Below are 27973 nucleotides of genomic sequence, written 5' to 3' on the forward strand. Positions count from 1 at the left end.
CAGATCAGTTTCATCAGAACTGTTTTTCTTTCATTGCCGATGCCAGGTTGTTATTAAGTGCCTGTCAGATATCAGTATCATCCTGATTACAGCTGTGTCTCTGCTCTCATCCATCTCCTCATCTGTCACGCTCTTCGTCCTCTCTGCTCCCTCCTCCGCCCGGTGAATCCTGCAGCTTTGAAGGTGAGACAAACATGTGACGTCAAAAACTGTGTTTATCAAGCAACTGCTCAAAGCTTCACAACGCAAGTCAGCATTCACTCAAACTGGGCTTCAGTATCTCGCTCGCCCGAGGGCACTTGGACATGTAGACTTGCAGGGTTCAGGAATCGAGCCGCCGACCCTAACCCTAACCCCTGGAGATGTTCTCATCTCCAGTGGGAAACAGTGTGCGAGCCGTGCATTCAGCCGTGGTGACAGGCATCACATTAAACAAGGAAGCTCATCAGGAGTGTTTTTTTAATCCCAAAACAAATCTTATCTTTCCATCATCACTGACTGAGACGGCACCTGGTGTTCTCCAAGAACAAACCAGGCCTGAACCTGCCGAGCTCCCAACAGTGTGCGAGAGCAGGTGTTCTCAGGTGTTCTCAGGCGTTCTCAGGTGTTCTCAGGTGTTCTCAGGTGTAGTCACTCATGAGACCTCCTGCAGCTTGATTTCTAGTAAAGACAACAGGAGGTACTCGGATATTCTTCCAGGTGCTTTAAAGATAAAGTGATCTGACTTCAAAGGTCACGAGTGATTTACATGTGAAACAACTTTCTCATAATGTGGTTAATTAAAAACTTTAATGTAAACTTTACATGTTTAATGTCATGTGAACAGCTGATTGTGTTTTTCAGCAGAAATTAATTTCTTTTCTGAATGTTTCCGACTAGAAACTGATCTTTAATCAGTGATTCATCCATTTCTTCAGAAAAATGCCTTCATTAACTGATAAAAGCACGTAGAAACTAACACGCTGAGCTTCGGTCAGCATGTCTCTGGTGCTGTGTTGATACACAACGATTCTGAATATTTGAAAGGATTTGAATACTTTGTGCATCATCGACACTCCCGTAGCTGCCTCCTCGCCCTCGCTTCTCTCCGACAGCGAGTGCACACATTATGTTTCTGAAACAGCGTCATATTTAATGTTTGCTGCAACTAGCCAAGAAAAGAAAAGTCACGCCTTGTTGTCATGTCACGTTACAGCCTTGTTATATTTATCTTTTAATAAAAATTTAAAATGTTATACCCATGTGGAATCAGACCTGGCATCAAATATCGATAGTTTTCAGTTGCCGAGGCTGTAAATACTCTGAATTTACATAATAATCTGCGTTAATGTGCTGTTTGTTCTGCTGAAACAAGATGTTGTGCAAGGAAAATATACAAAGCTTCACTGAGGTGGTAAAGTCCAGTGATACAGCGCCAGCTCACAAGTAAAAAATGGACTGGAGCCAGTTGACTGCAGATTCAGACTGTTCTCATGCCGACTGTGTGGCTGGATGTTGTTTGTGCAGCAGGCGGGCAGCGAGGGCGAGCTGTGCCAGGCCGACAGTCTGGGCTCAGCGGGCAGCAGCAGCACGCTCGCATCCTCCGTCATCGAGGTGGAGGCCGAGAGACCCGGACCGGGCCTGACGCTGCGGACTAACCAGGAGGAGGAGGTAGCTGACTGATGAATAAGGATTAGATAACGCTGGTTTACACAGAAAATTGGACTCAATCTGAAAGTGAAACATTTATTTAAAAGACTTGTTCACACTGATGATGTTGTGTTTTCTGTTTGGACGAGGAGGAAGATGAAGATGAGGAGCTGACCCCCCTCAGCCCTCCTCCCACCCTGTCCATCACAGAAGAGATCCTGGAGTTCATCAACCAGAGCCGAGCCCGGGAGGGACTCACCGCCATCCACGCCGACTCAACGGTGAGAGACAGAGTCAGCTGCAAAAACAAGAGAATAAAGCAATAAATGTTCATTTAAAACAAGATAAATGATCTGCCGACAGAGCGGGAACATTTCACAAGTAAACATATTAAGTCTATCAGAGTAAAAACAAGAAGAGATTTAGGAACGTTTTCTCTGTGTGGGAGAGTCCTCAGACTCGTTAGGACCACTTGTGAGTCATTGACCCACACAAAGGAATGAATGAAGGCCGGTTGGGTCAACAACCCACAAGTGCTCCTAACGACTCTGAAGCTCAGAGCTCACACGTCTTTAACGACTCTGAGGACACGGCTAAATTTTACTTCATGCAGCAAAAACTACAGGGAGGATTTGAACCTTAAACCCAAACCTCAGTAGCCTGCATGAAGCCTGCACTTCACCAGGAGCTGTTCATCAGCTTTAATTAAGTACCATGTTTCAGTCATCCAACCTTCATCAGGAAGGCAAATATCCCAAGGTTCAACAGTGAACGTTGAAAAGTCTGAAAATGTCGTCAAAAACGTTAAATTGACGTCTTCTCAGGATGTTCGTCTTCAGTGACAGAAACACAAAGAATAAAACATCCAGTGAGGACAAAAGTGAAAAAGGTGAAAATGATACTAAAATGAAAAGTAAAAAAGTACATGAATGAAATGCGAGAGGGGAGGATGAGTGTCGGTGTCAGTATAATCACTGTGGTCAAAGAGGACGGACAGCTGATCCTGGGGATTTCAGCTTCTGGTTTTATTTAAACTAATTCATAAAAGGTGACCATGTTTGCTGGAAGTCACCCTCCTTCCCCTTTAATGAGAATTTAATGGTCTTCAGATCTAAATGCATCTTAACTTCTCTCATCCAGTTTGCCTGAGGGGGGTCGCCTGCTTCCAGTTAAGCAGCATTAATCTCAGTGGTGGCAGACAATCCACTTTTTTTATGTACTCGAAAATAACAACCACATTGCCTCAGCGGGCTTCACAGTCAGTACAGTGAACAACATCCTCCGTCCTTAAACCCTCAGTTCGACCAAAAGAGGCAGTTAGAGGGTCTAAATCCACGTTTCTAAACAAGCTGAAGGTCTGAACAAAGGACTGATGAACTCTTAGAGCTTTATTTTTATAATATCAAACTAAGCCTTTTGAGGATGAAAATGGCCTTTTTCCTCAAAAGGCTAAGTCGTTCCCACGCAAGGATGAAGCAATGTTCTCCGCTATGGGCTCAGGAACACCCCATAAAACTGTTTACTTGTTAAACATTGCATCTGTTTCACATTTCACACAGTGTCACAACCTTTTTCTGCAATCAGCTTTATAGTAGAGTCATTTCAAAACTCTGTTGTGTTTTCTTCCAGGAGGATCGGGCCTACGATCGGCCCAAAGACAGTCAACCTCCACCCGACCAGACCAACTTCACCTGCCCGCTGCCCCCGGTCGCCTCCCCCTCCAGCCCAGAGCAAAGCCCCACAATGCAGCAGGAGCAGGAAAGGGCAGAGATGGAGAATGGCAGCATCCTCCAAAGTCTGACCGGTGACTGTGGAGAGGAAAATGTATTTGAAGATGAGACAACTGCAGATAAAGTCAAAGAAACTCCAGATGCAACAAGTCAGGTAGAAAAGGGAGTGATGGCAGATGGAGAGGCTGAAGGAGGAGCGGTTGAAGAAGAGCAAGAGGAGATGAAAACAAGGGATGAAGAAGAAGGAGAGAGCATCATCTCTGCCCTAACATCAGATCTTCATCCCCCCGTGTCGGCAGACGAAGGAGGAGAGAACAGCAGTGAGGCGAACACTGAGACCAGCACCTCCTCTCCAAATCCAGAGCTTCTTCAACCCGCCCACAGACGGCAGCCGCTCGCGAGAGGCTCGCACCTCACCAAACGTGACAAGAAGATCATCGAGAAGATCAGGAGCTACTACGAGGCAGCCGCCGAGGCCGAGGAGGACGAGGCAGGGGAGGAAGAGGAGCAGGGAGAAGAAGCGGCATCAAGACGGAGAAACAGTTTCTCTCAAATCCCATCTGGCCTGGTGAAGGAGTCAGTGTCACGCTTCGATGTGGGGGGACACCAGGGGGAGCCAGAGGGTGAGCCGTCAAAGGATGAAACAAGTGAAGCGACTGAGCCCGGTCCACCTGCCGGTCCAGTCTCTCCTCCGACTCCACTCTCAGCAAGCGCAGAGAAAGATGGACCGGCAGATAAACCAATCAGCTCTCTGGACGCTGATGCCGTCACGTCACCGATCTCTGACGTCACGCAGGATACGAAGACCCCAAACCAGGAGGATCTGATTCTGCAGCCGAACCCAAACCCTGTTGGAGAAGAGGCTGAGATACAGGACGACGATGGGAAGGTCTGCGAAGGACAACTGGAGGAAAACCAGAAGGAGGAAACAAGTGTTGTGGCTGCTGGGCTGAAGTGCACAGATGAAACAACCAGAACCAGCACCGGAAACCAAACTGTTATGAATGGGCATGAGCCAAACCAAGCTGGTCCAGCAGAACTGAATGGAAGCTGCAAAGAACCCCCTAAACCTCAGCCACCTTCAGACCCAAAAACAGAAACCCAAACTCAGTCCTCTTGGGCTAGAACCAAACACAGAGACCTGGCTAAGACCAGCAGGAACATTGAGAGTCTTCCCAGTCAGATCAAAGTGGGTCGATGGTCCCACCACTCCAGAATCGTCACAGCGAACCGGGCCTTGTTTGAGAGCATGGGATCGGACGTAGCTGGTATTGTGTTATTTGAGGCCGGTCCAGTGCAGGACCCTCTGCTGATGGAGAACTCAGAGCGGATTCTGAGTAAAGTCCAAACGCTGGCCCAGATGTACAGCACCAAAGCCAGCACCATGAAGGTCCCACTGCATCAGAAACGGGCCGGCGCTGTTCGGAACCCATCATGGGGCTCAGGTAGACTGTCGGGACCCTCAGCTCAGACTCAAACTAAAAGTCTGACTCAAATACAGACCTCAACTACACAGAACCAAAAGGAAACCATCAGTCAATCGGATCCGACCAAATACAGAACTCAGACTCACTCAGAGGCCAAAGTTCAGAGCCAAACGGTGACACAAACGAGGCAGCAAACGAAGATCCAAATAAAAAGCCAGATGTTGGCTCAAACCAAGATTTACAGCCAGGCCATGAGCCAGGAGGATCAAACGATCCACGAGGAGGCCACGACCAGGAGAGCAGCGAGCCTGAGGGATGGTAGGTTCTTTATTAAGTTCATCTGGGCCTCACGACGGTCTGTCGCTGGTCCGTCAGACCAGCCGCTCATATTTCCACTTGTACTGAGGTTCATCTGTGCTCAGATTTCAATCCCTCTGTCACACTTTGTCAGATTTGTCTGAAGTTTTCTAAAACGGAGCAGTGCCACCATAAATCGTTGGGGTCAGTGTAGTCGATAGTTCGAGCGAACGCAGAAGTTTGATGGTACATCCAAAATGACTATCATCGTCAACTTCTCTCAGTGGTGATGTGAGTGAAGAGAATTCTCACAAAACAAATATCAAGCCTGAAAACATTCGAGCGGTTTGTTCCAACTCTTAAACAAAGTAGGTGATTTCATTGTTCCTGAGGGTTCGATAAGGAGATCCATACAACCGTCAGCCTTCATGGTAAACATTAAGTTAACGCCAGCAGCCTGGTTAGCTTAGCATAGAATGAACACTGGAAATACGGGAATCAGTCCAGAGTCATGGTCCTGTCATCCTAGTTTTGTTGTACGTGTGTTTTCTAGGTTTTTGTAAATGATATGCGAGAGGGCTGGATGAGTGTCGGTGTCAGTATAATCATTGTGATCAAAGAGGACGGCCAGCTGATCCTGGGGATTTCTGGTTTTATTTAAACTAATTCATAAAAGGTGACCATGTTTGGTGGAAGTCACCCTCCTTCCCATTTAATGAGAATTTAATTTATTACAGTCAGTACAGTGAACAACATCCTCCGTCCTTAAACCCTAAATTCGACCAAAAGAGGCAGTTAGAGGGTCTAAATCCACGTTTCTAAACAAGTCTTGAATCTGTAGCTCTTCTCCTCATGCGTTTGGGTCGACCTTCCCTGCTCCAGCGTGACAAAAGTGTTAAATCTCGTTTGTTGAATCCATACAAACAATAAGAGCATTGTTTTAGACAAACTTTCCCCGAAAATAAGACGAATCAAATAAACTTCCGTTGGGGTGAAGAGGTCAGCACGCTCATGATCACAACCTCCTCCACCGTCGCCATGTCTGTTGTAGGGTTGGGTAGCTTTCCCGTTTTTGTTGATCCGGTCTGCTGCACGAGTTTCAACCGGGTTTGATTTTATGCCGAACTGGCATTTGTCAGGTGAAATGTGTGTGCAGTTACAGTCACATCCTTTGAGATGGACGGATCTATTTTCGTATGTAAAGGGGCACAAACAGGTTCATAGAGCCATCCTGCTACATCGCTGATAACTGTTATTTATTTCTGATCTATTTCTTTCTATTTTCTTCCTCCTCTAGACTTCCAGGAGGAAGTGCTGGCCCCCTGTGACCCTCTGCTGTTTGGTCATGTGTTGGTCAAAGAGCAGCTGACGCCGGCCTGTCAACACCAGACGAATGGATTCACCCTCTCCAGGCCCAGAGACTTCATCTCTGCCTTGACCAAAGAAAGAGACTCCAGTGTGGACTGTAGCTCAGGTGATAACTCCCAGACCTCCACCACACCTGGGGGAAATCCATCCACGGTCCTGGCTAACAGCTACAACCCCGGCTACATCTCCTCTGATGCTGCTGAAGCATCCGGGCATCGCCTCGGAGCGCAACTTCGAGATCAGAGCTCCAGCTCCAGCTCGACTTCGACCAGCGAGATCAGGGACTACAGCTCGACCTCCTCCACAGGGAGAGATGAAGCCTCGAATCAACCCAGGGAGGTTTATCCAGATACTGAGGAGGCAGAGAAAAGAGAGAGGTGAGTGAAAAGTATTGATAGAAATCTGTGAAAGCTGCAAAATAAGTGAAGGATAACGCCCGACGAGGTGTACGTCATCAGGAATGAATTGGTGACATGAAGGCCAGAACTGTCCAACACACAGCGATCCAAACCTAAATGTTTCTGAAGCCATAACTTCTTTTGCATCACAGAGTTACCATACGATCAGGTTCTTATCCAGTGGAAATGTCCCTGCTACGGTAAATAGGACGAATATAGATACAACTGTGGGTAAATCATTAAAAGGGCCGACATGTTTCAACCATCAGGTTTTCATCAACTGTGAATATTGTTATCAGCATCAGGACCGAAGTCCTGTGTTGGTCCGGCTCGAGTGTGACAGGATGATGGGAAGTTGTTGTTTGATTCTCCTCCTGGTTCTCTGCAGGTCGGCGCTGACTGATGGATGCCCGGTCCAACCGATCAGAGCAGACTCGACCCAGCGGGCACATTCTCCAAACCTCTCCGCTCACAGCGAGCCACCGAGTGAAGGCTCCAAAGACGGAGATGAGATTCAAGATAAACTCGAACCAGAAGACGAATCTTCCGCAGGACGTACTTATAATCAGGACGTGCAGAGGCCTGAATACTTGGTTTGCTCAGGACTCGTGGATGGAGAGGCGTCCCCAGGGGAGCTGGTAGCGACTGTAGCATCGACACAGAACCAGGATCCAGCAGAGGACCGCCGATCCACGGTGTCTCACCCACAGCTGGCGGGAGACGAGGCCCACACGGGAACACTCCAGGTGGAGGAAGGCGCCAAAACCCAGAGAGAGAAAGATGAGCTGACGAAATCAAACGAGACGAAGAACGAGGTGAAGGAGTCGTCGTCACAAACCAGGATGATTCTGCAAGGATCAGCTGTGATCTTCACAGAGGAGCCGGCTCATTACAGAACCCCAGGAGGACTGACCTTTGACCCCTCACAGGTAGTAACAGAAACCCCAGAGGATCACAAAGCAAGAGCACCAGGTCAAAGGTCATGGGCCGAACCAAATCTGACCCAAACACGCCCTCCATCTGCGCAGTCTGTCGACGTCCTGCCAACATTCACCAGCCAGAGGCCTCCGGACCTGCCCACCGCGACGGGGAAACGGGCTCCGGCTCACACCAGGGACGACCATCACACCTCTCTGTGTGAACACAGGTGAGTCTGAGACACGTGAAGACTGAGAGCTGAACAATGTTTCCTTTGATGCTGCTTCACAATAAAAGCTTTAAAATGACTAAATAACGAGGGGCTTTTATTGTGAAGAGGAAATGAAACGTGTTTGTAGCTGAACTAGCGGAGCTGCTTTGTTAGCGGTGATTTGTTTTTTTGGTACCAGTCCTGAGGCTCGTGCTCCCAGAAAACTCGACCTGTTTAATCTTTTGCTTACTTTTTATCACAAAACCAATCAAATCACAGTCTGAAGAAATGAAACTTTCTATATTAAACATTTTGCTTTTCACAAAGACATAAAAGGGGAACAAATGTGAATTAAAGCAGGTCTGCTCCGGAGAGAATGGGCACAGAACTGGGCCACACTTCATTTGGATCACTAAGTGTTACTTTTGCTTTGTCTGGCGCTTTAAATGAAAAGCAGGTGAGGTTTTAGGGTCATGCTGAAGTCAGGGTTTAGGATCAGGTTTATACTGACGAAGGAGACGAAGCTGATGAGTAGCTCTCCAGGTGAAGCGCGTGGCTCATGCAGGCTACTGAGGTTTGGGTTCAGGGTTCAAAACCTCCCAAAACGTGAACAGGAAGTTCTTTAGACGTCTCTAACTGAAGTCCAAAACACAAGTAAGATTACAGCGTGAAAACTTTGATTTTGAACCCTGCACAGACGTCGCTTGGACATCAACAGTGAACGTCAAATAGTCGATTAAAAAAGACATCATGGAAACTTTTCTTTCTGGTTTTTCCCCTGGACGTCTCTTCAAGGTCGTGATGGAAGATGAATTCACGTCTTTTGGAGATGCTCAGTGGGAGTTTTGTTCCCAGACTCTGAGCAGGAATCTCCACTTCAGCAGCGTTCACTCACGGACACCAAACTCTACATTTTTCATTCTTATCTATTTTTATTGAGGGTCTGTTTATCGTTATCATTGAGGGTCAGAATCTCAGACTAATTCGCCCCAGACGTGTCTGAGACTCGACAATCTCTCCAGAACTGCCTCCCTTTAACAGATGTTTACTCACAGAGGCCAAAAAGCTCAACGAAGGCTCTGACAAAGTAGCAGCCATTATCGTTTTAAGTCAAGTCTCCAGCTACTTCAGGTGTTGCAAATTCAGCAAGTAAGGAGTCGTTTAGGGTTATGAAGAAATAATAATACATTTACAACAGTCAGTAAAACTGAGTGTAAACTAATGCTCATTAACTTTCACCCAGTGGGAGCCATAATCTCTCTGAGCTCATGTGGGTGTAGCGGATAGAAAAAGGGAAACTCTTAAATATTTAATTTGATGTCAATGATACTCGTGTCATGAACCCAGCGAAGAGCAACAATAGTGGAGATGACAGACATATATTACCTCACCAGTCTGTCTCTTTTAAAGGACGACAACCAGAGTTCATTGTTCCAGCTCACTCTCTTCTCCCCCGTTGCTCAACATCGTGAATCCTTTGTCATGGTGGAAATGAACCCTTTGTAGGAGGAGAGAGTTCCTGTGAACCACCTGGGCCTCACTCATCCGGGCAGCATCAGAAATTACTGAAACGCAGATCCTTATCTCTTTTTTCCCGATCAAACTCCCACTGAATTCTCAGCTTCGTCCTGGCTCGACACAAGATCGTGTCTTCTTCTTCTCCTCCTGACCATTAATCATTCTGGTGCTGGAAACCAAAATCCCAGAACTCTGGTTTTCTGGCAACATTCCCTGATTGTTTCTTATCCGTCCACTGAAATCTAACCTGGGGTCCAAACTGAGGCTGCAACTTTAGATGTATCATTAAAGTGGTATTTGGTAAGATGTTCAGGAGTCAGCCATGAGGCAGACATAACATGAGATTAAATGCAACACGATCGAACTGAAAGCTTCTCCTTAAATCGCAAAAAAGCTTTTTTGGGTGCAGCTGCAACCAAAAACACATCCCATCACTCAAAGAGACTAAACCGGGGATGTGAAGTATTTAAGTGCTCAACTTCAACATCAGTATTTGATCAATGGACAGAGTAATGTCTGTCTTTAATACAATAATAATTTTAAAAGTATTTAATTTTGAAGACATTTTTTGGACAGATGTTGTTCTTGATCTGTTTCCAGTCAATTGATCTAAAGTTGCAGGCAGAGTGACGACCAGCAGGTTTTAGAGGGATGTTTGGAAGTTTTTCAGAAAAATAAAGTCTCAACACAGGATGATACGAACATTTCTATCTTTTCTTCTTATTGATAATGATAAAATCGTTGATCGTTCCGTCCCTTCAATCTATGTAACAATGAACATGCACATCATGGACAAACAAAAGTGAAAGAGAAAGTCCCCAGACTCCCTTTAAAAATTGCTCAGTTTAGTGAGTTGTTGAGTTAGGAGAGACATTATGAACGATGTGAAACGCTGTCTCTGACAAATTCTTCATTATTTGGGCCTTCTTGTAAATCCGGCATTAAATGTTATACAATTAGTCGTTCTTTTTCATGTTAAAAAGTGTCAGTTTGTTGTCAAGTTTTACAAATACACTAAGCAGTAACCAGTATAGGCTACTTCTTTGTCCCCAGACTCCCTTAACAAATGTCTCAGTTTAGTGAGTTGTTGAGTTGGAGACACTTTATAAACTTTGTGAAACTCTGTCTCTGACAGATTCTTCATTATTTGTTCCTACTTGTAAATTCGGCAAATGTTCTACATGAACTTCTCTCTGTCTTTGTATAAAATCCATCATGTCCGTTCAGTGATGTACATGTAGACACTTCTTTCCATATTCTCAGCTCCCTCTTTTTTGCCTGTCTCCCTCTCTCTCTTCCTCTGTTGCAAATCTGCATCATGCTTTTTTAAATTTTTATAAATTGATGGTTATTGTAGTGTCTCATTTTAAGGGGTGCTGCAGCCTCTCAGCACCCCTACTGCCCACATCCATGAGTGCAATTATTTAAAATGGATGGTAGCTCTCCTGGTAGATAGCACACCCCATGATTCAAGTCTTAACTGTAGCAGCCTGGATTCGATTCCCAGTCCTTATAGGTCCTTATAACCTATTAACTAACAGTACAAGATCCTTAATGTAAAGTGTTAACTTAGACTTTATCGCAAGTTTAAATGGTAATCTTCAGTCTAAACAAAACAGTCTAGTAAACTGTCTCCTGTTCTCTTTTGTAATCTGTGCTTCTCTGTCAGTTCCAGGGAACCGGACCAGCAGAGTCCACGATCCCCGACGGGCCTCCCTTCAGGCAGCCGTCCATCTTCCAGACACTCCTTGGAAAGACCTTACCCAGCTATCGTCAGCCCTGGTCGGGACGCAGACCTGGCCACGGCCCCCTCAGCCTTCAGACCAAACCTAAGACAGCGCAACCCTTCCCCTGTCAGAGCTCCCCCTCCCTCCTCACCGTTCAGGATCGTTCCAGCATCCTCTCCCACCCCTGTATCTGCTGAAGACACCTCCCTGAGCTCTGCCTCCAGGGCTCCTCCCTATTTCTCTCCAACGCCATCTTCCTCTCTCCGCTCTCCCCCATGCTCCTCCCCCACCGCTTCTTCCTCTGCGTTCTCCAGATCGTTAGCAGCCTCCTGCATCAGCCAGTCCATCAGTCAGAGCATCGCGAGAAAGAACACTGCCTTGCAACAAGCCCCGCCCACAAGCCAGAGCCCCTCCTCTGACCTCCGACAGCGCTCTCCTTCACCTAAACTCCCTCCCGGTCAGCAGGGCTCCAGCACGCCTGCACATGCCCAGCTGGGGTGCTCTAAAGATGGCTACCAACGTCCAAGATGTCCGCCGACCTCTCTCTGGTCCTCTTGCCCTTCTCCGTCTCTCATGCAGTCCCCCCCTCCCTCTCTCACCCAACGCTCCCCCTCCCCAACTGTGAGTCATCATCCTCACTCCCCCTCCCCGTCACCTCGGCCCTCATTCCTTCACTCCAAAACTGGCTCCTCACATAATGCAAACAACAATAACAACAACAATACCTTAGCTGCCATGAGCTGTAGCATTAACCGTGGCGTCAGTAATGGCGGTTGGTCAGTGAGTCCACAAAAGGCGGCGCTCGCTAATGGTAGCACTAACGCCACAGTGATGCAACAAACCCATGATCCTCTCTGGTCGGGCTCCCACAACCGCGTGGCTCGGCCTTTTTCCGCATCCGAACCCAGCTCACGAGTTCAGTCCCCGTCCCCCTCCCCGACCCCGGCCTCGTTTACTCGACTCTGCTCCCCACCTCCTCAACATAACTACTCCTCCCCCATGGCGAACAAACCCCCCCACCCCCGGAGCACACGGGTCGGAGGCACAAGTTCCCATAACCCACTTGGACTCACTTTGGAGCTACCCAGGGCTTCTTCAGCAAGTTCGGCATTAGGGCAGTCCTCCTTATGTCCGAGCCCTCGGATCCTTTCCCCGCCTCCGATCGGCGTGTCAGTGAATGTTTGGACCAATAACGTTGCAGTGCCTCAACCTAGAAACCCTCGATTTGCTCCCTCCTCTCCCTCTCCGTCCTTTGCTTCCTCATTGGGCTCACCAACACTGGAGCATGCCTCTTTCCCCACGTCATCTTCGGTCTCACTGCGTAGTTCCCGAGCCTCCTCGCCTTCTGCATCCCAAATGTCTCAAACCCTCCGCAGGTCTTTTTCCTCCACCCTGGCAGAAACACCCTCTAGCCCAGCCCGAAGCAACCCAAGTGGACTGCGCCGCTCCTGGGCAGAAAGCAGCCGCAGGTCCCTTGGTTTTAGCGGTAGTGGCCGAGGGTCATTTGACCAGCAAGAGTCCTGCCCGACCAGTCCAAGGAGTGGTTGGTCCTCATACAGCAGCTCGCCATCCTGCCTCAGCCCTCGAGCCGGGCTTCAGTCCCCACTCTCTCCGAGCAGGCTCACACCAGGGAAGGGCACCCTTGGCGGGCAGCATTTCACCAGCGTGCCCTGGCCTGATGTGCGAGAGCTTTCAAACAAATATAACGGAACTGATAGCCTCGAAGCAAGTGCTTCTTCCACCATCATCACCTCCTCTCCTACGCCATCAGACACCCAGACAGACTGGGGAGACCCGGAGCTAGAGGATGGTAACTGTCGTAGCCAGCTGATCTGCGCCTACGTTGCCCGGCCCTCCAGTGATCAAAACCACTCCACCTCATGCGTGCTTCTCGCCTCCTCAGGCATGACCTCCCCTCCACCCGTCCCCTACCAGCACCACAACTACCAATCCCAAGTTCAACCACAGCCTCAGGTCCAAATTGCCACCATGACACCACCGATGCCCTCAGTCCCTTCCCCCTTGCCCTCGAGCTCATCACCACTACCCTTTGGCCACGCATCTCCAACCAAACAGGGGAACCAGAAGACCAGTTACGCCACCACGGTCAACCTCAAGATTGCCGGAAGTGGCCGAATAACTTCCTTCAGCACTGCCCAAGTCAGCCTGACCCAAACCCTGCAGGGTGGAGTTGGAGCTGTCGCTGGAGGACCAGTACCGGGGCAGGTGACGAGGAGAGTGAGCATCAACGGACTCTCGCACCTCCCTTCCCCTCTTCCTTCTTAGAACTGGCTGTGAAAGGAAGAGAGAAGATGACAGAAAGATAAAAGGCATTAGAAAAGACTCGGTTCGAGCGGCTCGTGAACCACGATGAGTCCGCCGTGATGAAAATGATATTTCTCAAATCTTCAACTTGGGAAACAAATCTGAGGGACATGATGAATGTCGCTGTTTCTGATTTGAAGACACGCCCATTGGTGTGATGCGATGTGTTTGGGATCAGACTACAAATTCAGTCTTGGTGGCTCCTGGAAAAGCCTCGTACCCAAGAACGACACCTTTCAAGACTGAACATTCGACCTGCGCGTGCCTCGGACTTTTCAACCTGGGCTAATGACTTTGAATGGATGCAGATGGAAAAGTCCTAATATTGTAAAAAAAAAAAGTAAAAAGAAATTTGGTATAAATGGAAATGAGTCACTTTGCTGTGATCTCGCTGGATGAAACCCTGAATGTCCACAGCCGGATGCGATGGATGCGATCGGAAGTCGTTCCTCTCTGGACTCTTTCTGTGGAGGAACGTTTTCATGTGAGACACTTTTGTAAAAATCCTGTTAGATCAGTAACTTTTTAGCATTTCATGAGCTGCAGTACGTCCACTTTTAATCCTGCAAACACCGAACACGCTGAAGGTCCAGCATCCAACCAGTGCTGTATGCAATCCCAGTTAATAATGTAATATTATTATTATTATTATTGTTATTATTTTTGTTGTTTCTCTGTTTTTCTTAATATTCTGTTGATCGAACATGGATGCCTGGCTGCCTGAGGTCAGTGTTTAAGGTCGGTGATAACTGTGGTTATTAATAATCTTCATTTTTAACTGTTTTTATTATTCGTTTTTTAAAATTTTATTGTTTATTTATGAAGTTAGTCTTATTCTCTTTGGCACTTATTATCCTTAAAGTAATGTCGGTATTTTGCACAGTGTCCTCAGCTCTTGTGTGTGTGTGTGTGTGTGTGTGTGTGTGTGTGTGTGTGTGTGTGTGTGTGTGTGTGTGTGTGCGTGTGTGTGTGTGTGTGTGATATGACGTGTCTGGGAGGTTGTCCTTTAACTTCAGACCAAGATAATATCTGTGTGTGTTTCCAGTGTTTGTTGTACTTCAGCTGGCTCAACTCTCTCCTGTTGTCAGCGTCCTTCAGAAAACCCTGACAGGACGACAGGTCGTATTGGACGACACTCTCTGATGCATGAGGCTTTTATTTTTCGGTGTCACAGATTTTTTGCTGTCGTCATGTTACAGGTTCCCGCTTAATTGTTTACATGGATGCTACATAAAAAGTGCAACAAAAACGGTCTCCTGTCACCAAATGTCCACTTCAGTCACATATTTAGTCCAAAACAAAGTCTTCCATCATTGAATAGTAACTAAATGGCAAAAACCTGCGACCGCTGACACTGCACTGAACAGCAGACGCCGTTATCCCTCCACACAGCAGATCCTGAGACGTCAGCTGTTTGATTGACGATACTGAGGTGTTTGTTTGAAAAGAGATCCATAATCCCTCTTATGTGTCAACAACATCAGACAGTGTTCACATTTCTGTTCCATAAATTCATGAAAAAAAAAAATATATATATATATATGATAATGCTCATTTTGCATATGTAAACATAAACATTCTGAAAACTTGTAATACAAAACAAAATTGTCTCGATTGTGAGTAATAAGGTAAATTGACCATTTTGGTCTAAAGATGTCTGAATCTTATCTTTAAAACGAGTTGTTTCTCAGACTCTGAGCAGGAAACGTTGCAGTTTTTAAGGTTTCTACAGAAAGATTTGTTCATTTATCATTCACAGACTGATTTATATTGTTGAACTGTTTATGGAGGAAATGGCTGTTGACGAGAGTGATAAATTCCTCCAGTGAAAATGTCTGACTGTGAGTAAACAGCCAGGGAAGTGTCATGGTGATAAAACCTATTTCCATGTCGTGTCTCCCCTCAAACAATAAATCTATACGAGGCTGTAAAGTGTCAGTAAACATCTGGAAGTCGAGTGATGTTGGTTTCTGTTACATGTGGTATCTGCAGGGCGCTGGTGACAAACCGGAGAGAGCTTATTGTGTTGGGGAGGTGGTGAAAAGGGAAATATTAAGTAAATCTTCATCCAGTAACCTTCATAGAGTCAGTGAGATGTTTGGAAAATAAAGGTATGTGGTGCAAAATCAACGTGCAGCGACTCATGCTTTTTAATTTCCTCACTGAGCTGTGACCACAGCGTTGTTTTTCATTTGTTCTCTGAGGGTATTTCTAATTAGTTTGTTTACCTGTTATCATTTGTTTTATCTCCACCCGTGACTCACACCACGCCCACCAGGTTTATCTGCAGACCGCAAGGAATCACCGCAGTCACACATTTGCATACTGAACCTGTGAGTCACAAACATTGGACAATCAATAACTCCTGGCAGACAATGAGCGGCGTTAGAGAGGAATGTAGCGTCAGAGACGTGTCAGACTGCGCTGTCGCCTCCTGCAGCAGAGTGGCCTGCAGTGCACTGTGAACTTATCAGTTAGGCAGGTATTTATTCTAACTGATAAGCGTGGCTCGCTTTCAGTTTTGGTTCACAGCTGACAGTGGACTCTGACCTTCAGTCTCCACCTGCTGTTATTCATTCTGCCGGCCTGCGTCCACTCTGCAGCTGTCCTCACACAAAGGTAACCGCTCGTCTTTATTTCTAAAGTCTGATGAGAACGTTGAGTCAGTGATTTACTCCCAGCAGACACGCTAACAGATGAGGCTGCTTTATAAATTCAGATGATTTTAGATACACAGGATGATGATGGCAGCAGGCAGCGGTGTAGCGCCAACACAAAGTACTACATAGCAGTAGTAGCAGCTGCGACGCCTTGAGCTAATGCTAACATGCTGGTGTTCGACAGGTGTGAAGCTCACCTGGTTCACCGGCTCAGTTTAGTCACATAAAACCATAAAAACTCACCACAGCGACTCTGCACCTTTTCTAAAAGCTCTGTGGATGTATTGTTTTAAATGTTTTCAGTGTGACCTTTAATGAGACACAAGTGAGACAGATGTGCTAACAAACAGGATATTCTACACAGTGCAGAGCAGCCATCTTGGATTGTGAGGTCGGGGGTTGATGAGTCAGATTAGAGAGCTTCCTGTTTCCCCTCATGGGACCTTATTCAGAAAAACTGTCTGGTCGTGAATGAAGAGAGAGAAATAATTTAATTGAATGATAATTTAATATTTGTCAGTTGAAAAGAGAATTTTCCAAGTCGATAAAGTGTCAGTTTGTCGTCAAACTAATGAAATATCAGACTGTGAAAATACGTCATTATAAAGACGACACGGCCGACAATGTCGTTAGCGACGTCGTCTCGTTGAACTCTCGCCAAAACCGCAACTTTCATTCAACCTTGATTTAAATCTCGAAACAGCAAACATAATCACAGAGCGAATAAACAGAACGTTACATAAACATGATAACAGATAAGAAGCAACATGACAAAACACAAAGAAAGCTGAGGTGCATACAATTTAAATGGCAGACAACCACACAGGACAGCACGTCGTTAAAAACATTCAAACAAAATCAGAGTCTTAAACTGACCTTTAGGTGCAACTGTGTCAAGTTCACCAGTGTTTGGACTGAAACTGAAAGCAAGTCTCCTAAATTTAGTGTCTGTGAGCAGCCAAGAGTGACAGTGATGAAGCAGCCTCGATCATCATTACATAACATTAGTGAGAAAACAGACACAGAGCTGAAGCCCCGCCCCTTCCTGTTCCCCTCATGGACCTTATTGATCAGATCTCTGTCTGTAGTGATGCAGAGACAGATGATGTATTGATCCTGTTTGAATCTCACACATGATGTTTGTCTGTCATCAGACTGTGACGTCGCCGACAGAGTCGTTAGTGACGTCGTCTCCTCACTGAAACATCGTCGAGCTGCTCCTGTATATCAGCAGCTCACAGAACTGAACCAGAACCAGAACTGCAGTTGTCAGTATGAGCAGATTTATTGTGATGTTCATCTTGTTTACGAGCTTTTCTGACCCAGTTGGCTCCATGTTGGTGCTGGTTCTGGTGCTGATGAGACGATGTAGTTCACTGAGCGCTTCAACACAAAACTACATGAGGTTTGACTTTAATACAACAAACTGACAAACATCGTGTGATTGATGACCCAGTTCAACTGGATCAATAAATGACTTGTCTCTCATAACATTAGCTAACCATATAATTAACTTTATGATATTTGGCTCCTGTCTCTGTCGATGGCGTCTCTTTAAGCGTCAGTTATACGTCTAATGATGTATAACTGACGCAGCTCAGTGACGGCTCGTTTATTATCCGGTCGGTGTCGTGCTGCGTTTGATCTCAGTGGGAACCCGACACCCTGCTGAGGTGGAGGATCCGGTCTGATCACATTCTGATTTGATGCTGTGTCGCAGGTGTGCTTGTGTTAACATGAGTTTTTTCCTGATCCAGATCAGATATCAGATTCCTGTGTCACATGCTCAGGGAAAAGTTAGACACTCGATCCGTTTCTTCACAGTGTGATATGATGGATCGGTTCCACGTTCACGTCTGTGTGGTAAATATGAAACTGCAGCCGGTTGAACTGAACAAATCAACATGTTATGTCTCGTTTGTTTAATCCGTGGAAAACTCAAAAGCTCCTCGACACTGGCTGAAGCCCGGGTCAGACCCGGCAGTGTGTGTACAAACTCCTGCAGTTCAATAATAACAACAGGTTAAGTTGTGTCTCCACCTGCAGAGTTTCCAGGTGTCCAGATGACTTTTCCACTGTATGTTCCTCTGCCTCTTTCAACGCTTCATGGAAGCTACATCAGTAAATATTGAGACGGTGTTTGACCGTCGTCTGAACGTCCAATCAGCACGTCCCGCTCACGTTAAAAAACAGTCCCGACGTGAAAGATTTGCCTGCGACAGAACGTAACCTGGACGTCAAAATATGACGTCACCAAAAACTTTTAATTGTTCGCAGTGTCAGAAAATGACAGCAGAGAGGTTTTTGTGGTCGTCAGGAGCAGTTCAACTTACAACAACCTGCAAACCTCTCACACACTCGCCTCCTACGCTGCACATGAAACCGATATTACTGCGACTATGCTAATAATGTGCACAGGGGGAGTTGATCTGGACCCTGTTGGACTTGTGCTACTTTCCAACACTGTGTGGTCCAATATTCAGATATTTGCTCATTTTCCAGCAGTGACCCGGCATGTGTTTCATCAGAAACTGACACTTCCAGCACCAGATCCAATTTTTTCCCACGAGAACCATTCGGCCTCCACGTTCTGTCCTGTTTGTCCGTCTGTTCCCAGGCCTCATATCTATCCTAAACATAGATTAAATAAGGTGTCTTCAGTGTTGTCGGAGTTTGAAGACTGAATTATTTCATTATTTTTCTTTTCTAATGCAAACATCGGCCTGTAGATGAGCTGCAGCTGCCCCTATAAAACACACTGGGTCCACATCATGAAGTCTGACATGGCCCAAGTTCAAATTTAATAACAATATCACTGAGAATTAACAATTTACATTTAAATACGCCATTTTGTGACCTCAAAATACCTCAATTAAACAAAACCAACTCGTTATGGCTCTTTGTTTTCCTTATTTACACAAACTTTGTGCAGATAGAAAACAGCTGAGGCGGACAAACAGCCTGTTCAAAGAGCAAAACTCATCAAACTATTTAAACTCTGGCTCAGAAACTGATACAAACTGCACGTTGGCTGTTGTGGGCTCTAGGGCGTTGCATTTCTGACATACAGTGGAAAAGTCATCTGGACACCTGGAAACTCTCTGCAGATGGAGACACAACTTGAAGGTGGAGCTGATAGTAGTTTGAGTGGCTGGTGTGATGTTTGGTCTGATTGGTGGAGATGAATTAAGGCCCCGGGAGCAGCTGTAATTATCTACGATCAGCGCGGCGCTGCCAGGCGACCTGTGGAGATCCCTGGAGGTTTGAAACCCCGTTCACACCGAAGACTCGCAGCGAGGCGAGCTGAGGCTTGTGAACAGCTGCAGTGGTTTCTGAGAAAAATATGAATGAGTGTGTGGTTGAGCGAGTGAAAGAGAGAGAGAGAGCAGCAGAGAGTGGTTGTGAATACAAGATGGCCACACAGTCTGTCCTCCAGGAGACCTTCAGGTACTTGTGTACAAACAGACTCTGGTAAAAGTAGAAGTGCTGATTCAGCTTCTTTACTCCAGTAAAAGTAATCGAGTACAGGCTCTGACATGAACTCAGAGTATGAGAGTTCAGATGTAGAGAGGGAAAGTCACAGCGATACTCAGGTCGTCTCTGGATTTGCTCTGTTTTAAACCTGCTACAGAAATACATTTGACTCGAGCAGAAACAAAGGTCTGTCTGTGGTTGGCACTTTAGGTCGAGGATCACAGAATATCAGGTGAAGGTACTTTAAACCCGTCGGGTATCCTCCCCTGTTCTGCAACAACTAAATGGGACTTTTATCGAGAATGTGAATCATACATCTGGAGTCTGGGTTACACAGACTGTCTCTGTTAAAATAACCTTTATGGAGCTGGTTCAGCAGGCGTGTTTGTAAAAGACAACCATATCAAACCCACCAAGTGTTTCTCCTGTTCCTCAGCCAGCTGTGCCTCTCCCAAAATTTCCTCTGCCATGAAATGATTTATGTAAGTTCACTCCCTGCAGGCTTTGTGACAGGGAAACTACTCGAGCAGAAAATGAGCAGGGAGGAGCTGGAGGGATAAAAACTCCTGACAGAAGAGGTGGGAGCTGAGAGGGATCTTATCCGAGCAGTGGGAGGAGTAAGAAAGTGAAAATAGGAGTGCGAGTGAGAGGAAAGTGTCAGAGGGGAGAGGAGCTCGGAGGTGAAAGTCCCTCCACGCAGCACAGACACTGAAACACCACGTGGAGACGGACGGCGGCAGAAGATCAGCTGCTCATGGAGGGAAACTTTCTGCTCGCTCTCCTCCTCGGCCCACAGATTCACTGCCCTCCAGCTGCTCCGGGAGACTTTTTTCCGGTGAACCGAAGAGACAACAGCGAGATAAGCTGCCTGTTTCTCTGATGGAGTTTGGTTCTGGATGGTTTTCAGACTTCAGCTGTTTTTTCTAATTTGGCTTCATGTTTTTAGTTTTTGTATTTTTCCATCTGGGGGATTAACTGACGGAGTGAGTCAGGATGTCGTCCTCGGTACCAGAAATAAGCTCCAGATAAAAAACTTTAAATCATCTTCTCTCCTGATCTCTGCTCTCTGTTTCAATCCAGCTACTTCACAAGGAATCTGGCGCCTTGCTCGAGGGCTCCTCAACACTCGCTGGAGGCTGAGGAAGCGCCACGCCGTCCAGATTTCCTCAGCTGGCCTGGGATTCACACTGACTTCTGGCAGGATTATAGAAACATCTGGATCTTCTAACATGGACTTGTTTACAAACTCTCCCAGCTGTGACTGATCTGAACTTTAAGGCCTGAAGATCTCCATGAAGATGTAGCAGTCTGAGCCTGCAGAGGATAATGTGACACAGATGATGGTTTTGCTGCCCGTGCCATGCTGAGAGGGAGGCTACCTCTGGCCAGTGTGCATCTGTGTTTGTTCTGTCTGCTCGCCCTGACGTCGCAATCGAAGATCTGCGGCAAAGACGTCTTCAAAATCGTCCAAACCCTCATCGACAGTGACCCCGACTCGGTATGACTCGTCTTCTTCCTTCTCACTGACAAATCTATAAGTTAAGGTGTTGAATCAGGAGCTGCTGCAGGTTTTCAAACATGGTTTAACTCTTTAGTATGGAGCTGTTCTCCAGTTATCTGTGAGCCAGCTCCACTTCTGAAGATGAAGCTTTTATTGAGCTTCTCAGTTGGGCTCATTTTCGGCGTCTTATCTCAAAATGACACACGATTACAGGTGCAGCCATCTTTTATTATCGTCTTATCTTCTTTATGGAAGATGACTTATACAACAAAACATGTTTGGTTGCAACACACATCTGGCAAGAGGTTGTAACAATAAAGTAGAGCAGAGGGTGTCGGGTTGTGAAATACCTGAGAGGTGTATCGCTGCACCTGCACGTCAAACAGCTCGTGACACGTGAAGACGGACGGGTGGGAACTAAAAGAAGGACGAGAAAAGTTTCTCCAACATCGAACCTGTGAAGCAACGAGCAAGAAATTCAAGATTCAGATCAAATAATATTATAATCTGCTCTGATTGAGAGAAATAATCAAAATAAATGTTGAGGTTGGTTATTGTGCTTTTCATGATAATAATAATAATAATAATAATAATAATAATAATAATAATCAAAAAGTGTAAACCTGTTACAACCTGAATCACTGTCAGTTCCTGATCCACAAACACCTCCGTGCTTTACTGTCTGTACCCGATCACCAAATCTACGTTTCTGCAGAACGTTGCACCTTCACGTTTCTTCAGGTCCGATTTAAAATGTATGTTGTGACGACGCCGAGCTTCAGATCTGATCTGGTTTTAATCGTTTTCAAAGGTCCTGTTTGTATGAAAAGTTGATTGTTGAGTCTCATTCGCAGGACGTCAAATAGCCACATGTTGGGCCAGGTAAGCGTCCCGAGCAGCAACAGAGTGAGACAATAAGACATCCAGGCAGAGGGCCGCAGGGTCCCTGCAGACAGAGGTTAATATATTAATGTTCAACTTTTGCTGGATTAAAAAGTAGGTCCAGATAATTAGGATGTGTTGTGGACAGAGTTTCAGAGTTTATAAGAGGTGTCTGAACGCAGCAACTCTCAGAATTGAGCGTTTTTTTAAGGAGACTTTCTGTTGACTTTAGTGTAAAGCGAGTAAAAATCCTGGTTTGAATGATGAACTATCTGATCAAAGATTAACTTCTTCTGAGCTCTTCAAGCCGAGTGATCTAACAGCTGGAGGAGCAGGTGGAGTCTTACACGTCTTTGTCTCGTCTCGCTGCGTCTGCCGTGCGTGATGTGCTCTGATAGGTCGACATCAGTCTCGTGATGTTGGGAAGGCGGCGTGCGATGACGCCAAATAACAATAATCCGTAATTCACCTCAAATGCATCAAACTAAAGTAACGAGGCTGTTTGAAGCTGTGAGGAGGAGAAAGTTCAGGTGTTTGTGTTCAGGTGTAGAGAGGGAAAGTCTCAGAGACACTCAGGTACAGGACAGACACCTGAGACATCTCTGGATTTGATCGTGAACTCTTTTAAATCTGCTAAAAAAATGAATTTAAACTTAAAGGTAGAATCAGAACTGACACTCTTCTGAACTGACACTTTCGATCCCAGAGTCTCAGTTTGTTCGTAATGAGACTCAAAAATCAACTTTTCCTTTAAGTCATCCGCTGAAAATCCTCTTACACTCAGTCTGATGCCTTAATTATTCTTCTCACTGCAAAAAATCACAATAGGAGACGAGACAGAGACGGATGTGGTGGTCCTCACTTCCTGAGAACAGTAACACACAAAGTCCTACTGGGTCGAGGAGAGTTTCATCTGCTGATGTGGGATCATCCGAACTTCCCGATCACATCAGGAAAGGACACAAAAATGTTTTTTTTATTTTTAAACGTGCAGCAAATCACAGCTCCTCAGTGGGCTTCACGGTCTGTACAGTGAAGACAAACTGTCGCTGTGCTTTAAGGCACAAAAACATCTTGTTCCGGTTTAAATGACCTGCTTCTGTCGCCACTAACACGGCTGGAAACGTCTCATTAAGCATATCCGTCAACAGATGTTGAAACGCTGCCTCGAAACGCTGGTCGCCTCCACATCAGTACGTGTAATCTGAATGTTACAGGCGTGACACCAGTTCACACGTTTCAGGAGACGTCGAGACAGTTTCCAGGAATTTTTGACCAAAACTTGATGTTTTTCCTCCCAAACCTGAGCAGAGCGTCAGCTCAGCGTCGTGAGGAGAGAATACAAACTGTTCAGACACGTGAAGTTTTAACTTATCTGTGGTTTTTGCAGAAACGTACGTGCGACACTCGCCGCGGCTCCTTCAGCTTATTGTAAACGTGCAGTAACGACTGAAGCGAACCTGAAATCAGAGGCAGGACAGAATTCAAAGAAACTTAAAGTATTTGTTTCGCCCTCAAAGAAGATTTCTGAGATATGAAGAGCGAAGATATAAATGATATTTTGTGTGAGATGATGATGATGATCGATCGATCGAGTCGACATCCTGATGATCAAACAGATCTTGATCTTTTATTTCAACACATTTCAGTTTGTGTCTTTGCTGCAGTTGTGATGTGATTGTTGGTTCCTGCCACTTCCTGCACCTGTCATACATATATTTCATGCTTTGGAGTGCAAGCTGCTAATTTTTCATGATCTTTGTGCACAAATCCTTTTGGAGACTTACGCTGCTTGTTGACATAACTCCTATTATGAAGGCGACCCTCCAGTGACTGCGGCCCTGGAGGACGTCCTCGCCCGACGATGACGTTCACAGCTGATCAGCTGCTTCTCTGCAGAAACCTCTGGACTGTTGGATAACAAGAGTTTTACAACAGGTCCACAGGGCGTCTGACAGAGAGGCAGAGTGACGTTAATGCTGTAAAGTGAGAGCAGTTAACAGACCTGTGCACTCGTACAGCTGCTTACCGTCTCTTTCTCCTCAGATGTGCTCCGACTGCAAACTGTACACACCCTCCAGCGACCACTTCAAGGTATGAGCTTCTTTATACAGCTCCCCGTCATCACTCTCTGATCTGTTTATCTCATCCTGACATCCGAGCAGCAACAGTTTACAAGCAGGACATGTGTAAGAAGACGCAGAGGACAGCCAGAGGAACACACTTTGTGGTCACCAAGATGTAAATGTTTAGTTCAGACAATGAACTGCATCATAACATGTCACCGTATTATTCAGAAAATGTGTGAGCTGATCCAGAAGCTGTTTCAGATATCTGCACCGTGTGAGTCTGTCTGTGGTCCACATCCATCTAACTGACAACTGGAAGCACAGATCCTCTCAGCCAGCTGATGCTAGGCTACAAACAGACGACATCACGGTCACATGACTTAAACGTCTCCACCACTGAGCGTCTTACTGCACAATTACTATCCAGGTTTATATAAACTGATCAGTGTACAGGTTGTAAAGTCAGAGTGAGAACAGTGTGTAACTAAAGTGGGCCTGTAAAGACGGACTAGTGAGGAGACGAGTCTCCGTGTTCGCTGTGAGGACGTTTAATGTCCCCGACAACCTCTGTAGTCTCATTCAGACACGTGTTAGCAACCGCTAACCGTTTTTAACACATGAAGAGCTTTATAATTAAACTGTGGACATTTAATGATGGATTTTATGTCGCAGAGCAAAACGTGTGAATATGTTCAGCCTGTGGTGACCACACACCTCATTTCACACACGAACTGAAAACACATCAACAAACCCACAGACTTTGAGACGAGGGAGCAGGACGTGCTAACATGCTAACATGCTAACAGATTTCTGTTATGGTTGTATTTATCCAGCAGGAGCTGAGAGTGTAAATGTGTAGAGAGCCTCAGACAGCTGAGGGTGATGTAACACAAAAACGCCCAAAAACACTTATTCCCTATAAGACAACATTGTGAAAGGATGAGGTGCGAATGAAATCCACACAAAATGACTCATTTGTTCTTGGTTTGATACGTGACATCACTGGTTATAACCTCCTCCCCCTCTCCTTGTCTCTCTCCAGCAGAAATGTCCCCGCTCCACCATGTTGTGTTTTGCTAATGAGAGTAAAGTCCTCATCGAAGAGTGGGACAGCTATCACTATCCCAGACTGGACAGGATGCTTGGAAAGCTTGCACGGTGGTTAACACAGGTAAGAGGGGAGGAAGAGATAATCCCAGTCTGAGTTGGTCCAGTGTTTGAAATTCATGGTGAAACTTTACGATTAGAGCCGGACTGGAACCAGAAACCAGCAGGAGACGGTTCTGTTTGGACGGCACGACCGCTGCCTGGTGAATGCATCGATTTCTAATACATTTTAATGATAAAGTCGTAATTTAATTCATTCAAAACTCAGATCAGGTGTAAATCCCAATCCTGTCCTGTGTGTTCGGAAAAGTGGACTAATCCTGAATTTGACTGGTATAATAATTATATTATATAATAAACTTTATTGTTAGAGTTTACAAAGTGCTTTGACGATGAAACTCATGAAGACAGTAATTACAGAATAAAACCGAAGGAAGTCTGGTCTGAGGTTAAAACGAGAAGGAGGACATAAAACACATGACATTACAAGTAAAAGGAATAAAAGTGATTAAAAAAGCAGAATCACAGAAAAAGAAATGCAAAATTAGAAATAGAATAAAAAACAATAAGGGACAATTAGACGACGGAGGAGGAATAAAGAAGTGATAAAACGATTAAGAGCAGTAAAAGGAATGAGAGACAATAAATAGATTAAAGATAAATGAAAGCAGTAAAAGACGTCACGAGGGAGGAATTAAAACAGACAAGTCGACTGAGAGCGAGGGAGGAACGAAAGAAGGGTTTCAGACACTGATGGTTGTAGACATCCTCGTGCTGCAGCTCACAGAGGGAAGATGTTCTTGGTCTTTGACACACAGACGTCTTCACTGAATCCTTCGCCTTCATTATTTCCGGCTCATAAAGCCCACCATGTCGTCCCACCTCCTCGTTGGCCCGTGTCCTCCCGACAGCTCACAGTCAACAGGATCTCATCTGAGCCACTCAGTGCTGTTTCCTGAGTGTCACTGTCCCCCCACAGGAGACATGAGTCAGCACGTGTCTCTCCAAGAGCTTAATATAAACGTACACTTTGGAACGATAAGAGGAAAAAAAGGTGAATGGATCGTTTGTTTCGAGAAATAATACAACTCTCACAACTCCGTCTTTCACAATCCTCCTCAGGGGAAAAACAATGAGTCTTGCTGCATCACAGTCGGTGATGCAACACAGGAGGAGACGTTTCCTTTCCTGAAGCCAGATGTGGATGACGTTCCCTTCCTCCTTCCTCACACGTGGATCCAGCTGTTGGCTGTCGGCTCCACAGCACCACCAGACGCTTTAGTTTCTGTGTTTCCCTCTGCACACTCTGGATCTGTGTGTGTGTGAAGCTTCGCGAGGATCAATCTGAGATTTAGGCCTCCGGTGACGACATTTTTGGAAAAAAATCGAGGTTTTGGTCTGGTCCGAAGCGAGAGTGAGTGAGTCCACCTCTCCTCGTCCAGCTGCAGTCCTGCACTCGGTCGGCTCAGAACACGGTCGACCAGTCGACTGCAACAGATTGATCCCAGATGTTGTGGTGGCGACAGATCTCTGTGGAAACGAGTCTCTGATTTCACTTTCACATTTTTTCCGTTTCCTTTCCATGTGAATGGACATCAGCCAGGAGCAGCTTTAAAACAAACTGGATCAGCACGGCTCTTATTCTGCCCCGGCGGTCCAAAGACTCCATGATGGTCTCAAAGTCCGCTGCTGTTAATCAAATCAAATCAAATCAAATCAAATCAAATTGTATTTGTATAGTCCAAATTCACAAATCACAGTTTGCCTCAGAGGGCTTTACAATCTGAACAGAGGCGACACCCTCTGTCCTTCGACCCTCGATTCGAGTGAGGAAAAACTTGCCCCAAAAAAAAAAGCCCTTTTAACAGGGAAAAAAAAATGTGGAAGAAACCTCAGGGAGAGCCACAGAGGAGGGATCCCTCTCCCAGGACGGACAGACGTGCAATAGATGTCGCATGTACAGAGCAGATCAACGAGATCACAATGTATTCAATTATAAGCGATGGTTGACAGGAGTGAAAGCACATAAAGAGGTATTACAGCAATAATAATGAAATGCACATGGAAATGTGATTACTAGTGATAACAGTAGTAGTGATTAACGGTAAGGATGGTATGTAGTAATGCAGTACGATAATAGTAGTGGAACGTATGTAACAGAGATATGATATATATTTTTATACGAAACATGCACCAGTGAAAGACATGTCTCCATTCCTGCCTGTTAATAACGGGCTGTTGATAACGGGCTGTTGATAACGGGCTGTTAATAACGGGCTGTTGATAACGGGCTGTTGATAACAGGCTGTAAAGTTTAAACATCAGCCACACGCTTGTTGAAGGCAGATCATTAATGTCGCAGCCCAGCGGCTCCAACGTCCCAGCTGAGGTTATAAAGGATTTAGGTCAACGTGGGACAACGTCAACAACTCTTCCACTCTGTCCTCATGTTTCTTTGACCAATAACGTACAGTTTGTCTCTCTCTCTGTGTCCCTCCACAGTCGGAGTCAGAGTGTCTTCAGTGTGAGCTCCAGAAGGAGGAAACGGCAGGAAAGTTCCTCGCAGATCTTCTGAAGACTCTTCAGATGATGAACTCTCTGCACTGCACACAAGACCCTCAAAAGACACTTTAAGGCCCGTTTTCTTCTTCATGAACTTTTCATATCACCTGAGCACAAATAAAACACAATGCATGACGTCGCAGTATCTCAGTGGTATCTTATTTCCGCAG

At 45.9% G+C, this 27973-nt stretch overlaps 2 protein-coding genes and 1 long non-coding RNA gene across 7 annotated transcripts; 2 read left to right on the forward strand and 1 right to left on the reverse strand.

The window, feature by feature from the left end:
- Window positions 1–64: 64 nt before the first annotated feature.
- LOC311255587 (uncharacterized protein) lies at window positions 65–15678 on the forward strand. Its single transcript, XM_084350187.1, has 7 exons — window positions 65–183; window positions 1507–1650; window positions 1779–1910; window positions 3259–5104; window positions 6381–6828; window positions 7238–7996; window positions 11166–15678. The coding sequence occupies exons 4-7, from the start codon at window positions 3373–3375 to the stop codon at window positions 13507–13509; spliced, it is 5283 nt and encodes a 1760-aa protein (XP_084206313.1). The 5' UTR covers window positions 65–183; window positions 1507–1650; window positions 1779–1910; window positions 3259–3372; the 3' UTR covers window positions 13510–15678.
- LOC311255611 lies at window positions 1847–24305 on the reverse strand. Its single transcript, XR_014622392.1, has 4 exons — window positions 24095–24305; window positions 23853–23975; window positions 21534–21638; window positions 1847–1927 (listed from the first exon to the last, which is right to left on the reverse strand). It is a non-coding gene; the product is annotated as an uncharacterized lncRNA (long non-coding RNA).
- il15l (interleukin 15, like) lies at window positions 16016–27948 on the forward strand. Of its 5 annotated transcripts, none has more exons than XM_084350221.1 (5): window positions 16016–16167; window positions 20763–21180; window positions 24112–24159; window positions 25177–25305; window positions 27744–27948. In XM_084350221.1, exons 2-5 carry the CDS (start codon window positions 21043–21045, stop codon window positions 27873–27875), a joined length of 447 nt encoding a protein of 148 aa, XP_084206347.1. In that variant the 5' UTR covers window positions 16016–16167; window positions 20763–21042; the 3' UTR covers window positions 27876–27948. The 5 variants fall into 5 exon arrangements, with proteins under 5 accessions (XP_084206347.1, XP_084206346.1, XP_084206345.1 ...); XM_084350220.1 differs by lacking the exon at window positions 16016–16167 and adding an exon at window positions 20046–20665; XM_084350219.1 differs by lacking the exon at window positions 16016–16167 and having other exon boundaries at window positions 20046–21180.
- Window positions 27949–27973: the final 25 nt, after the last annotated feature.

Source organism: Pagrus pagrus (genome assembly GCF_965226575.1).
Source record: "Pagrus pagrus genome assembly, chromosome: 4".
Taxonomy (NCBI): domain Eukaryota; kingdom Metazoa; phylum Chordata; class Actinopteri; order Spariformes; family Sparidae; genus Pagrus; species Pagrus pagrus.